The 15,850-nt window shown below is 37.0% G+C and overlaps 1 protein-coding gene across 1 annotated transcript in view; it reads left to right on the forward strand.

Moving 5' to 3' along the window:
• Positions 1 to 1,048: 1,048 nt before the first annotated feature.
• Positions 1,049 to 15,850, forward strand: part of LOC128518028 (CD276 antigen homolog) — a 166,283-nt gene continuing 151,481 nt past the window's right edge. Inside the window, exons 1-2 of the mRNA XM_053491153.1 lie at positions 1,049 to 1,742; positions 3,467 to 3,525. Coding sequence (XP_053347128.1) covers positions 1,693 to 1,742; positions 3,467 to 3,525 — 109 coding nt within the window. The 5' untranslated portion in view covers positions 1,049 to 1,692. The remainder of the gene's footprint in view (positions 1,743 to 3,466; positions 3,526 to 15,850) is intronic.

The following is a 15,850-nucleotide window of genomic DNA, read 5'->3' on the forward strand; positions in this document are numbered from 1 at the left end:
TCAGTGACATTTTAAAATGAAATCCATAAATTATTTAAATTATATTTCCCTCACAAACACTCCTGCATTTGTCACAGATTTTAACATGAAATCTAAAAGAAAGGGAAAAAACACAAAGATTAACCTTTACTAAATAATAGCTGTACTGTCCTTTATATCTGTCCTTTTTCACCCTCATTAAAATGACAGACACGGTACGGTATGTCTCTTTCCAGCTTTTAATAAGAATAGGGTAGAACTATAAAATAAAGAAAGAAAACAATAAACAATATAAGTTTACACACTTAATATTTACACACAAACACTTTTTACAATATTCCCCATTAATATCAATCTAACAGGTATATACTGTAATAATAAGCAAATGACATCACAATTCTGAAAATGTGAAAATGCAGCTAATATAAACAAATATATGTAAGAATTACAAATCCAACAAACAATCAAATGCTATAAAATATAGATGAATAAGAACAATAAACATACCAACGAAGCTACCAAAGGCCAAGGATGAATGTTTGCTGATTTACTGCAGGGGGAGACAACCACTAACAAATAATTAATTCTCAATTATTATTTAACAATAACTGTTACAGAACAATAGTACTGATAACAAAATCTGCTAAAAAAAAAAAGTACATAAAATAACATAAAATATGTTTTATGTTGTGATTAATGACTGTACCGTGTTGTGTAGTGTGTTGAGTCTGACTTACTTTATAAATCAGTCCCAAACTGTTGGTTACACATCCTGATCATACCCGAGTGACACAGTGTTAACGTCTTTATTCTCTACTCTCTTCCTCTTTTAATTCTGTTCCATCACAGTGTATTTTCTTTGTATTCACTTAAAAAACAGCTGACGAATCTCAACACAACATCATGTGTTAGAGAACTGGGAGTGGTGAGTATCTGAGAGTCAGAATCTTTACACGTGTGTCGATATAATTTTAATAATTTTAATGTTTTATGTTTTACTGTTTTAATGATCTGTGTATGTTATTAATATCTTGTATTATTAACATCTCAGTGAGATCAGGTAAGAAATTTAAATGTTATTGATCCTTTTATTCAGTGTCAGGGTTAACTCTTAGAGACCTTTCGTGTCTTTTTGTTGTTGTTTTTTGGGCTTGATTGATGGGGTCCCTCACCTGAACCGAGGTGACTGAATAATTAGTGTGGCTATAAGAAACCGAGATTTTTCCTTAACTGTGTCTTGCATCTGTTTTGTTAAACTGCTGTTCAGTTCAGTTGTATAAAATCTGTCCATGTTTTGTTCTTGGTATCTTAATTTCATGCTTAGTTTGTTCTTGTTTGTTCTCTATGTTTGTTTTTCTTTATATTATTAAAAACACTTAAAGTTTTACCTCTGCGATTATGCCTCGTCTACAACTTCAACCCCCCCCCCCCAACATCCTCTTTTTTATTATGTAAAATATAAAGCCTAAATCCTTCCTAAAGGAAGAAGGAAATCAGATCTGCTTCATATTAATTCAGTGGGAAAATGATTTATTTTACTTTAACCTGATAAATGGAAACACAGTGTCTGGGACAGGACGAGGAGGTGTAAAGGGGGTAAATGTAAACTTTATACACCTCTATACACTCTATACATAATCTCTAAACTCTATATAACATCCCTTGTGGCTTTTTAAGTGTAGAATTGAAGGAATGAACTTCTAACTGTGCTAAATGAGGAACCTATGGAGAGGATATAAAGGGGTTCGAACCCCGTGTATCAGGTAAATCCAGGCAAAGTGGGGCAGTTTAACTAAGCAGCTTTTATGTCCTTTAACAAAGTCTATGTTCACAATGCAGACTGAATACTGAACAAATAGCTAGACAATTTATTAGACTGTCCAGATTGTGTTTTCAGTGTGAAACATTAGTCACATTGGTGAGCATTTTATTGGCCATCTGAAGCCCTGCTTGTGTTGTTCTTAAACTATAGTATAGTACAGTACAGTACAGTACAGTACAGTATAGTACAGTATAGTACAGTATGGTGGTATTTTGATATGACACATTTCCATACAGCAATAAAGTGCATTACCTGAGCATTTACGGAAGCCTGTTACCATGGCAACCTAGCTAAATAATTATTTATACTATGATAGTTACCTTAATTACCTGTAATGGTCTATATACAGTGGTGTAAAGTAATGAATTACATTTACTTGCATTACTGTAATTAAGTAGATTTTTTGTGTACTTCTACTTTTTAAAGTTGTATTTAAAATCTGTAATTTTACTTTTACTTAAGTATGTTTTGTTTAAAGTATTGTACTTTACTACATTTTAAATCATTCACTACTAAGTAAAAAATAAATGAATAAAAAAGGAAAAATAATACAAATACAGTGGAACCTCGAATTACGAGTAACACGGTTCACGAGTGTTCCGCATGACGAACAAAGATGTGTGTGTGTGTCTGTGTAAGGCAGAGAGTGTGTGTATTAGTTTGGGAACCTGAGAGGAGTGGGGCTGTAAAGGCGAGTGTGTGTGTGTGTGTGTGTGTGTGTATGTGTGTGTGTGTGTGTGTGTGTGTGTGTGTGCAATCATTTACTTGGACCACACACACACACACACACACACACACACTCTTTCGGCTTTACAGCTCCCACTCCTCTCGGCTTCAAACACAAACAAACGTCTGCACGCGCCTGCGTGCACAAACGGAAACACTTATCTGTCAGGATTTATTTTTAAATTTTTAAAGGTAAACTGCAGGTTAATTTGTTTTATTTTTACTTTATATTTTGTGTTAATTATTTTTATGTATTTATTTTTTAGGCTGTAGAACGAATAATTTGAGTTTCCATTATTTCCTATGGGAATATTAAATTTGGTTTACGAGTGTTTTGGAATACGAGCCCACTTCCGGAACGAATTACGCGCGTAATCCGAGGTTCCACTTTAATACAATGGGGAAGGGGGAAAAAAACACCCGGAAACCACTGCACTGATTGATTGATGGGCATGAAGAACAAACGCGCTAAATTCACATGACCGATGGAGACGGACAAAACAGATGTCAGTGATGCAGACACAGCTGAAAGTGAAATGCCAACAAATTCTTATGAAGCAAACCCCTGGTCATATTTAAGCGACCACTTTGATTTCAAACACAGCAAAGGGAACAGATTTATTATGCAAGGGTGTTCCATCCCCCATCCCACCCCTGCTGTTAAAAAAAAGTAACTTTTACTCTGAGTAAATTTTTAATGAGCTACTTTTTACTTTTACTTGAGTAGATTTTTAAAAGGGTAACTTTACTTGTACTTCAGTAAAATTTCACTAAAGTAACAGTACTTTTACTTAACTAGAAAATTTTATTACTCTTTCCACCTCTGTCTATATATATATATATATATATATATATATATATATATATATATATATATATATATATATATATTTATATAGTGACAGACAATTTTGTTTGTTTTTGTAAATCTGCACACAGTGGAGTAACCATGACGAAGTTTTCTCACATCTGTATCATGTGGATCAGCAGCTGTGTGTGTAAGTACCATTCTCTTTCATTAAAAAAGTTCTTGAAGTAACTGCTCTGTCCAGATTAATCTATATTATAATTTCCCGTCTCAGACCTCCTCTCTGCAGAACCTGAGATCAGTGTATCTGGCCCAGTGGGTTCTACAGCTGTCCTGCCGTGTCAACTGACGAGTGTAGACACTGACATACCGTATATTAAGTGGAACACTGAATCTGAGACTGTGTTTGAGCGAGTGGGTGTGGCCTCGTATCAGTGTGAGGGATATGAGGGTCGTGTGGACGTTCCTGTGGAGGAGCTGCGTAAGGGGAACTGTTCACTGGTGTTACACAATCTGACATTTACTGATACAGGAGTCTACACCAGCTACCAGACAGTGAGACACACCAAGAGATCTGTCCGTGTTAGGAGAGGAACAGTCCTGATCAACAGTGTTAATCTCTCAGTCTATGGTGAGTGAGTTAGTGTCAGTAGAACACACACTCACTATTAAAGCTGAATTTTTAATTTTTTTTTACAGTTCATTTACATGTAAAAATATTGTAATTAGGTAGTAGTGAAATGGAGTAGACGTGTTTGTCTCGCCTCCCCGCTCAATTTCGTGTGTCTTTTTATATACCCCCTGACTTTTTTCGATAAACTACTAAGGCTAATTATATCTATACCTTTTTTCTTTTCTGAATAAGTATATATGTCCAAAATGACAACTAGAGCAGCGAAGGCATCTAGTAAAGAAGCCGAAGTACCCGCGATGTCGGGCGAGGTGAGCATGGCGGCCCTAACAGGCCTACTAGAAGAACATAGAGCGGCCTTAGCGGCCGAGTTTAAGACCGTTATTTCAACATTGGACGTGAAGCTTGACTGTGTACAAGCCACTGTGTCTGAGTATGGCCAGAGGCTCTCCGCGTTGGAGTCTCATGCGGAATCGTTAGATGAACGGGTAGAACGTTTGGAAACTTCCCTCGCAGCGCTAGCGGAGAGCAATGCTAAACTCAAAACTAAGACCGCTGATTTGGAAGCGCGGAGCAGGCGGAATAATATCAGAATAATCGGAGTGCCAGAATCCCTGGAAGGCCCACGGCCGACGACCTTTTTCTCCGAATTGCTTTTTGAGGTTTTGGGCAATCAGGTTCTACCTGCCCCCCCAGAGCTGGACCGAGCGCACAGATCCCTCGCCTCTAAACCGAAAGCAGGGGGGAGGCCAAGAGCAGTTGTGGTCCGCTTTCATCACTACCAGTTAAAGGATAAGGTAATCCGCGAAGCGCGTAAAAAACGAGGGGAACTTAAATATGAAGGGAATCCGATCGCCATCTATGAAGATTACAGCCCTGAAGTATTGGAACAGCGGGTTCAGTATCGTGAAGTCATGGCCGAAATGTACAAACGGGGATTTAAACCGGCTCTTTTATATCCGGCGAGGCTTCGTATAACGACCAAAGAAGGGAACAATAAGTGGTTTACATCGGTGGAAGAGAGCAAGCGATATTTAGATTCTCAGTGTGATAGTTCGCTGTAATATTATGTGCCTGACGCAGCTCTGTTTCTGGATATGTTAAACAGGACACAGCACAGCTTATGCTGAAGCTCTACTGTTATAGGAACTCTGTAAGTTTGAAGCTGCATTATCTAATATACACTAAATTTGTGATGGATGAATCAGTTTTCATTTGATAGGTAATTGAAAATACATTTTGGGATTATTAGTATTTTACATGTGATTTTTTTTTTTAAGATTGTTATTATTTTACATGTATATTTGGGGGTTACAGTGTAGTATTGGGGAGTTAGGGTTTGTAGGTTTAGCAGGAGTAGAAACGGAAGTAAGGCACCTGTAAAGGCACACGAGTTACTGTTCAGCTGTTTAAAGGGAGCTTAGGGGTAATTGTTTAGTATTATGTCTATGGTTTTTTTTTTTGTTTGTTTTTTGTCTTTTTTTTTTTTCTTCTTCTTTTTTTTTTTTTTTTCTTCCTCCCCTCAGTTCTGCATCACATGTATCGGGTTCGTCCAATAGTTGTTTCAGATCCAAATGGCTGGTAACCCGACGAAATTAAACACAAATATTCGTTTTGTCTCTTGGAATGTAAAAGGTTTAAATAATTGTGTTAAGGCCAAAAAAGTTCTTTCTCACTTACAGCTTCTTAGCGCAGATATAATTTTTTTACAAGAAACTCATCTCCGCACTTCGGATGTTTCTCGCATTAAAGGTGCATGGATCAGTCATTGCTTTCACTCCAAATTTGGCGTGAAGGCAAGAGGGGCTGCGATTCTTGTGCGTAAGAACATTGCTTTTGAACCAGAATCAGTGACCTCAGATTCATATGGCCGTTATGTGATTGTGTCTGGTATTTTACAAACAGTCCCCGTTGTTTTAGCATGTGTATGCGGCCCAAATTGGGATAATGATAAGTTCTTTGCTGATTTTTTTTCTGTACTGCCTAACCTTGATAGTCATTACATAATTATAGGGGGGGATTTTAATTTGGTGCAAAATACAATATTGGATAGGTCCTCCTTAAAACAATCAACGCTGACTAACTCTGCCAGACTTTTAGAGTCTTACACCAAACAGATTGGTCTGTCCGATCCCTGGAGATCAAGATTTCCGGCTAGCAAAGCCTTCTCTTTTTTTTCACATGTTCACCATTCTTACTCACGGATCGATTTTTTTCTTTTGGATAACAGAATGATGCACTCTATAAGCTCCTGTGATTATCATAGTATAATCATTTCTGATCATGCACCCACTTCTTTGGACTTAATGTTCCCGCAAGCTAGGACTTACCGTAAGCAATGGAGATTTAGCTCACATTTACTTTCTGATAACGATTTCAAAGATTTTCTTGCAACCCATATAAATCTATATTTTGAAACGAATGACAACAATTCAGTTAGCAGTAGCATGTTATGGGAAGCATTCAAGTGTTATATCCGAGGACAGATCATTTCATATGTCTGTCAGTTGAGGAGATCGGAGAACTCCAGAATGACAGAAATATCGGATCAACTGTCTATACTGGACCTCCAATACTCTCTGACCCCATCACCCACAATTTATAAAAAGCGACTTCAACTTCATTCAGAGTATAATTTACTTTTAACCAATAAAATTGAAAAGCAAATGTTGAGTACCAAGCAAACTTTTTTTGAATTTGGTGAAAAGGCCGGTAAATTACTTTCATTTCAAACTCGAATTGCCCACACAGCTAAACTGATCCCCAAAATTAAATCTCCTAAAGGTGATATAATTACCGATCCAGAGGAAATTAATTCAATTTTTTTAAAGTATTATATGGGACTTTATACCTCAGAGCACGATGCAGAAATACTGAATGACCAGAACCTTCTTAATCAACTACCATTCCCCTGTGTAAATGATTGCCCTACAAATGATCTCGGTAGACCGGTGTCTATCAATGAAGTACAAGAGGCAATTAAATCACTTCAAAGTGGTAAATCACCTGGCCCTGATGGTTTTACCATTGAAATATTTAAAACCTTCTCTTCTGTTTTAGCCCCAATATTGCAGAGAGTATATAATGAGGCCTTCTCTTCGGGTCAGCTTCCAACAACCATGTCTGAGGCATCCATTTCACTGTTGCTTAAGAAAGATAAAGATCCACTGCTGTGCAGCAGTTACAGGCCAATTTCTTTGTTAAATGTGGATTTTAAAATTTTATCTAAGATCCTTGCGCTTCGTCTTCAGCAAGTGTTGCCTACTGTTATTTCCCCAGATCAGACAGGCTTTATGACTGGCAGACACTCTTTTTATAATACTAGGAGACTTTTTAATACTATCCTCTCGTCGAGTTCGGACAATGCAGAGATTCTGTTATCACTAGACGCAGAGGAGGCGTTCGACAGGGTTGAATGGGAGTATTTGTTTTTCATTCTACGTAAATTTGGCTTTAGCCCAAAGTTTATAGCTTGGATTCAGTTACTGTACTCTTCTCCTGTTGCATCAGTGCATACCAATGCGACACATTCTAAAACTTTCCCCTTGCTTCGAGGTACACGACAAGGTTGCCCTCTTTCCCCTCTACTATTTGCTCTGGCAATGGAACCATTGGCCATATGGCTGCGAGGTGAGGAAAAGTTTGAAGGCATTACCCGATTTGGAATTTCTTATAAATTGTCCCTTTATGCAGATGACCTACTTTTATATATATCCAACCCTATTTCATCACTACCACCAATCCTGCAAATTTTTGACTTGTTTGGTAAATGTTCAGGTTACAAATTGAATCTTCAAAAAAGTGAGTTGTTTCCAATCAATCCGGCAGCTGAGATGCTGTCTAAATACCCTTTTCCTTTTAAGTGGACTCAGGAAGGATTCAGATATCTGGGTATTTTTGTTGCCAAAACAGTTGCGGTTGTTTTTAGGAAAAATTTCAATGCTTTGTTAGATGCTTACAGGGAAGATATACGGAGATGGTCCTCTCTTCCAATATCGGTAATTGGTCGTATTAATTTGGTCAAGATGACAATTCTGCCTAAATTTTTATATCTTTTCCAACATATACCAATTTACATTAACAAATCCTTCTTTGTTACTTTGGACCAGATAACTAACTCTTTTATGTGGCTTGGCCAACATGCACGAATTGGAAGAAAAGTTCTTGAACTTCCAAGGTCAAAAGGGGGTCTTGCCCTACCAAACTTTCAATATTATTACTGGGCTTGCAATATTAACAAGTTTTTATATTGGAATAATGCTTCTAGAGTTTCTGAACACCCTGTTTGGGCCCAAATAGAATTGTCATCTTCAAAGCCTTCCCTTTACGCACTGATCTGCTCTCAGCTTCCTATAAACACTAAAAACGTCTCAGACAGTTTAGTGGTGACCAATACTCTTAGAATATGGGTTAGTTTTAGAAAACATTTTGGGTTAATCACTCCATCTGTTCTTTCACCTGTAGTAAACAATATATCTTTTCTACCATCATGTACTGATGCAGTTTTTCGTGACTGGTCCTCTAGAGGTCTTATATCTATCAAAAACTTGTATGATAAAGGTATATTCTTGTCATTTTCAGAGTTGTCAGAAAAGTTTAATCTTCCCAGAACACATCTTTTCCGTTTCTTTCAGATTAGACATTTTGTACAAAATCAGTTTCCTCAGTTTCCTAACCTTCCTCCTGACTCGAAAATGGACGCCATACTTGCTCTTAATCCACATAGTAAAAGGGTAATTTCTATCATATATGAATCAATTGGCGCATTAAATTCTTACTCCACTGAATCACTAAAGAATGCATGGGAGCAGGAACTTGGGGTTTCTATGAGTGAAACAGAATGGGATCATGCACTCGATCTAATAAACTCTTCCTCAATATGCGCACGACATAGACTGATGCAGTGCAAGATTCTTCACAGAGCACACTATACTAATGCCAGATTAGCTAAAATATACCAAGACAGAAATGACACTTGCAATAGGTGCGGACAGTCTCCCGCAAACCACACGCATATGTTTTGGTCCTGCCCAAGATTGACAGAGTTCTGGTCAAAAATATTTTTCACTTTCGAAAAAGCCTTTGGATTGTCAATTTCTCCAAATCCTCTAACAGCTCTATTCGGAATTCCTCTTGAACCAAATTTATTTTCGACAACTCAAGTCGTTGTTGCTTTTACCACACTATTGGCCAGGAGGCTTATTCTCCTCAAGTGGAAACATACTTCTCCTCCCTCTTATGGGAAATGGATAAAAGAAATTCTTTTATGTTTAAAATTGGAAAAAATCCGCTTTTCTTTAAAAGGGTCTTTAAAAACCTTTTATAAAACATGGGAACCAGTGTTAAATTATATTGATACTATTGATCTGTTACATGAAGATGCAGGAGAGGATTAATTTTTTTTTTTTTTTTTTTTTATTTATTTATTTTATTTTTTTTTTTTTTTTATTTATATTTTTTTATTATTTTTTTTATATATATATATATATATATATATATAATTTCTTTTTTTTTTTTCTTTTTTTTTTCTTTTTTGTTCTTTGTGGTTTGGTTGTTTGTCTGGTTCTGTAGTTAGGGAGGGAGGGTTTGGGGTGGGTTGAAAAGTTAAAATTTGAAATGCATGTTTTTGTATATTCACTATGTTGTATCCTTTGTTAAATGCAAATAAATATAATTGGGAAAAAAAAAAATATTGTAATTAAACTATTGTATTAGAATATTCAGGTAAAATTACTCTTAAATATCATCTACTATAAGGTTTAAGTGTAAGTTACATAAGGCTAATATGCAGCATGCTAAGATAAGACATAAGGGATGGACAGAAGGGGAACATAGGAGCGTTGTGGAGAGTTTAGTGAACTGGTTCAGGTCTAATCATCTCCAGCTGAACACCTCTAAGACCAAGGAGATGATGATAGACCTTCGTAGGACCGGGTCCTCACTACTACTGGTCACCACTGAGGGAGTTAACGTTACGGTGGGGAGGACATGCTGTATGAATGCGTAGGCCTACTGCTGGAGGACACACTGGACTGGTCAGCAAATACAAAACATTTATACAAGACTCAGAGTCAGATGTTCTTCATTTTAGTGTCTGATTAAATGTTCTACAGATCAGTGGTGGCCAGTATCCTGGTGGCTCAAATGGTTAAGGCTCTGGGTTAAGTTGGTGCTGTTGAGCCCTTGAGCACGGCCCTTAACATCATCCGCTCCAGGGGGCGCTGTATCCTGACTGACCCTGCGCTCTGACCCCAGCTTTCTAACTGAGATATGCGCAAAATAATTTCACTCTAAGGTGCATGTGACAAATAATCTAATCTAATCTAATTTATGCTAATCTAGGCTAATCTAATTATTTTTTTCCTTCAAAGAAAAAACAGAAGAGAGATCAGATAACAGCTCAGGTTCCTCAGGTGAGTGAATATTAAACCTTAGTGAAGTGTGTGTTGTGTTGTACAGCTCGCTGATGGAAACATCACACACTGTTATGTGATGATGTGAGTGATATTAAAATAAACCATAAGAAAATAAAATTCACATGTAAATATAAACGTATATAAATTTGTGTGTATATTATCTATAATCTATTATATAATCTTATAAATCTAGATATCTCTAAACTCTGCATTAAAAAGTTATAAGACTATGTTTAAAAGCTATAATAACATTTATAATTTCATGTCACTGAGAGTGAACTATTTACAACAATGAATTTCTGTCTCTGTAGATAACGGTGGAAGGAACCGTCTTTACCCATTGAGCCTCATTTTTCTCGTCTTCTTACTCTGTGGTGTAATTGTGTCTCTGATTAAGAAAAAAATTCTAATATTTAGTGATGAATAATTCACAAACCTAAATATCTAGTTCTCTTTTCTGGTTAAAGCAAAGACTGTCTCAAACCAGCTACACACTTTATTTATAAACTCAGGGTTTTATTCTCTACTGTAAATAATAAATGTACATAAATCAGTGTAATATATGTACATAAATCTGTTTAATGCACACAGTGACGTCCTTTTGTAGTTCAGTTTTTAAAAAATCTGAATACAGATTTATTTAATAGCCGTTATTTACATAAAAGTGTTATTTACATTTTATACTGTGTTACTGTACCTTGGCATACAAATGCCCCGCCTTAAGGAAGTTTCGCCATAAGAACTGAAATTTTGTAAGAAATGTATTTATTTTTGTATTTTACATTGTTTACATGTCTTTTCTAAATATTTTGAATATTTTTACATGGAAAATATGATTATAATGTTGGAAATTGGTAATATTGGTACTTGCTTACAGTGTCTGGAACAGATTATCTGTATGTACATTATTTCCTCTGGGAAAATGCATTTCACAATACGAACTTTCACCTTAAGAACTCGGATTAAACTCATATGCTGTAGGTTCCACTGTATTTTGTTATTTATTCTTATATTATTTTTTTATTATGAAGAAAGAACACAATGTCAAGCAAAAGTGAAACTGAACTTTACAAGGAGTGGAGTGAGTTTCCACAGTTTTTGCTAGTTTCCAACAAAAAGCAGCAGTATAGTCAAAGAATTAAGAGATAAATGTTTGATATTATTGGCACCTACACAGTTTATTCCATTGTCCAGCCTCAAAACAATGTAAGTTTAAAGTTACAGTATATGCTGTTTTCTGGTTACATGTACCTGTACATAGAAAAAGGTTTATACAGTAAACAGTGTGTGTGATCAAAAACACCAAACATGAACAAACCAAATATGTGTTAAACATCATGGGGGCTGAGCCCCCCCCCCCTTAACTGAAAATCCCAGAAAGGCCCCTGAGTTAGAGAGTATCGAGGTGAGCCGCCGAGGAGCTGGACCGAGCTTGAGCTGCTGCGGCTTTATTGAAGGGGTGAAAGTTGCTGTGTGACCGAGCTGAACACCAACGTGATACGAAAGGGGCGTCGGCTAAAAGTGTGCTGCGTGAGTGTTTGTCTCTTTCTGAAGAGTGAGTTTGTGCTCTATTACAGTTGACACTAAATAAGAGAAGTGGACTCCAGAACGGCTGATTGTTTTTGCAGCTGTTGCTTCGAGAAAGTTCTCCACGTGCTGTTTTGACTCGTTGCTGCCGCCGTGTGGATGCGAACGGTATTGTAGATTCTTTGCCGACGGATCTGTTTTTTGGGGGGTCTTACGCCCTTGCTGAGGGACTTATTTTTCTCCTTTTGCTCCAACGATTTTATGGTGGACCTTTTGGACATGTAACAGAGTTTTTTTTTGTCTCAAGACTAAATTTTTTGTTGTTTTTGTCGTCTCCAAAGGGAGGACTCTGGGACAGACTGTCTGAACTGGGACTTGAGGACTTGCTTTGGACTGCAACTGTCCTTGTCCTTGTGTGGAATTATTCGCTTGGACAGCGATTTCTCTTTTTGCTGGATTTTTTTGTGGGGACTGTTCTTTCTTGTTTTTGAGAGACGTTTTCTATTAGTTACCCTGCCATATATGGACATTTCAGCACCAGCCCAGTTCCGTTGGTTATTATATGTTGGTTATTATATAAAAATCTGCAAAGTGAGATGTAAACATTGACTTCGAACTGTTGGGTTAACCTTATATCATTTGAGTTTTTGTGAGAATTGGTTCCTTGCTTTGAACTGTTGTGGGAATTACAAAGAGACAGGAACTGTCAGGTTATTTAAGTGAAATTTATTTTATTTATTCAATTACAGTTCAATGTTTGAAACTGAACATTTTCATTTTTATGCTCAGTGACATTTTAGAGTTTTCTTTTCCACCTTTAAAATTACTGTTTCATTTCATATAATAAATTTTAAAGTCTGTTATCTTGGAGTAGGGGCATTCCTCCTGTCTTGTGGGCTGATAGAGGTAGGAAGGTTTGACTTCTTACTCTGTGGGCTACCGTGTATGTTGGGTCCAGAGGTTCAATCCTCATCAGTCGTGTTTACAAAAGGTAAAGCACACGCAGCAAGGCGGATAAAAACTTACTTAAGTAACATAGCAGGCCCGGAGTGGCTAATCGGGAGGACCGGGACAATTCCCGGTGGGCCGGTCTGATGTTTGGGCCGCAAGGGCCGGTGTCTAATTCTTTTCTTCTTCTTCTTCCTTTTTTTTTTTTTTAATTAAATTTTTTTTTTCGTGGGCCAGCCCATTGCTCAGTCATGGCATTAGGTTGATCATACGCTGCTACCGCTGTCCCTGTGCCGCCTCCAATGGTGGCTCTTTTGTTTATAAAAAAGAAAAAAAAAATGCTTGTATTATTGGCAGACGCACCCTGACGTAACGCGTAGGTGCACTGGGTCAGCGCCAGGTCAGCGCAGCAGAGTTCTCCTGGCTGGATCAGCTGTTGAAAGATGGAAAGTAGAAAGAACAAAGGTGGCGCGGAGAAAGCAAGAATTAAAAAGAGGAAAGCTCTGGAAACAGACGCAGCTAAATGTGCCAAAATTGGCACCTTTTTTACTAAAACGAGCTCGCAGTTTCTAGCACCACATGAGGACGATGAAACGGGTAAGGAAAGATGTTGAACTTTAACTCCAAACCACAGTTCAACTTAAAGGTTGGATATGGTATATGAACACGATAGCGGCGGCATCTGTGTGTTTAGGTTGAAGTTACAATAATACAAAAAATATTTCCAGCCGCTGGGTTGTCAGGTTTTCTGCTGATACGTCCAGTGATGAATTTATTGTAGAGGAGTTTAACTGACAGCTAACGTTAGCAAGTGAGTTAGCTTACAGATCCAGGAGGAAAGTAACATTAGCCGTTTCTTAATGACAGATAAAGCCGTTTCTACGTGTGTTTTGATGCCGTGAAAGTTTTCTATGTGGGTCCATCTAGTGTAGCAGACACATCACTGCCCCCCCCCCACATTATTTAATTCCAGAGTATTATTTTATTTCTTAGTTTTACAAATAATTATAATTATAAAGTCAATGAATTGTGTGTTGTTGTGGCATATAACAAAACGTTATACCATTTAAACGATAGTGGCCTATAATGTGACGCCACATAACAGGGAAACTTTGTCTTTTAGCTCCTCAGAAGCTAGATCGAGCACCATGCACCAGCCATGAGCCTGCAAATCCAGAGTGTAAAGGTAGGAATAGGCTACGCACTGAGTGAATAACTAAATATTATTAAAATTAATATAATATATATATGGTGTATGGTGTAGACCTGCCATATATGAAATGTGCCCTGAAATGCTAGATGATTCAGCACTACATTAACGAAACTGACCTAAATTGATCAGAAAACTTTGTAAAAGGGAGAGATTTGTGCTGAGAATCATGACCATTGTCATAATATGATTTGGTGTCAGAATCAGAGCCAGGAGCCAGTCGTGATGAGAGGGTTGCTTCTGTCAGTATGGAAGAAAGAGGTGGGCTGCTGTAACAGGATGTGTGAACAAGCAAGCATTAGTTCCAAGCAACCCTTACTTGCATTGAATTGTAAATGTTTTAGAAATATACACTGAATTACAAGGCTTTACAGAACAATTTGCACTATTGTAGACTTAACATGTAAGCTTAAAATTACATGATTTTAATAATAATAGGTTGTGATCTAAAGTGGGCCGGTCTGAGGCATGAAACTCCAGGGCTGAAAATGAGTCCCACTCCGGCCCTGTAACATAAGTACAGGAATTAAATGTACTAGGGGTTGGAGACCTAGATTTTGTCATTCACCTAGTCGTCCAAGATATATCACAGTACATAGTCTTACCCCTACACTGTAGTGAAATTTTACTGCTACATTCATATTATCTCTTTTATACTGTATATAATCCACTGTATAATGTCTGTCCTAATGTGACTCCAGAATGAAGACTGAACTGAGGACTGTGTGTGAAGGACAAATCAAAACAAGAATAACAACTTCATTATAATTAAACACACAGACACACACACACACACACACACACACACACACACTCCATACACTGCATACACTCCAGTCAGTGTGTGTAATAAGTTGAGTTTGTCCCAGGCTCTACAGAGGACTGTTTAAGATGAGGAGAAGTAAAAGCACTGACAGATTAACAGACAGAACTCACACTACACATGCAGGAGGTGTGTGAGTCACATGTCAATAAGGAGGTGTGATCTAAAGGGATGGAGCGCCATCTAGTGGTGGGAGAGAGTAAAATCTTAAAACAGACAAATAATTTACATTGGAAAAGCAGAATGTTTCTCAGACTGATTACTGAGTATGAAGGAATATTTACTGTCCGATACTGAGCTGATAAAGTTCAGAAATTATTATTATTATTATTATTATTATTTTTCTTATATCTTTTTACAGAAATGTTCTTCTTACTGATATTTAATCTGGTCTAATTGTTTTTATGAGAGACCACGCCCCCTAATCTCCTTCTGATCTGATTAGTCCAGTGTTAATGCTAATGTTCAGTTATCATTAGGGAGACATTTACAAGTTAAACACTGATTTTCACAATTTATATAATTATTATTACAAATAGAATTAAATATCTATTTCTGATGATTTTAAAATGACTTGATTAATAAGTGATTAATGTACAAGTGCAGTAAGTAATAAGTATATGGTGTATATAGTAATATACAGTATAACATGTCAAGAAGATAACATGCTCAAATAAACATGATACAGACATCCATATATGTACATGTGTATGATACAATATATACAGAATAAATATGAGTGTAATATACAGTGCAATAATAAACATAAGTTACTGATTGTATAAAGATTCAGAGTGGATGAAGCAGTGTAATACAGACAGACAGTGAGAGTGCAGTGGTGTATTAGTTAACACCAGATGAGGCCCTGTGGAAACATTTTATTGGCCTACAATTGTATTCAAGTGTGAAGTACTAAATACCCAGAAGGCCTCGGGTTCAAGAGGCCATGATCTGCTCGCT

This window comes from Clarias gariepinus, chromosome 2 (assembly GCF_024256425.1).
Source record: "Clarias gariepinus isolate MV-2021 ecotype Netherlands chromosome 2, CGAR_prim_01v2, whole genome shotgun sequence".
In the NCBI taxonomy this organism is placed as follows: Eukaryota; Metazoa; Chordata; class Actinopteri; order Siluriformes; family Clariidae; genus Clarias; species Clarias gariepinus.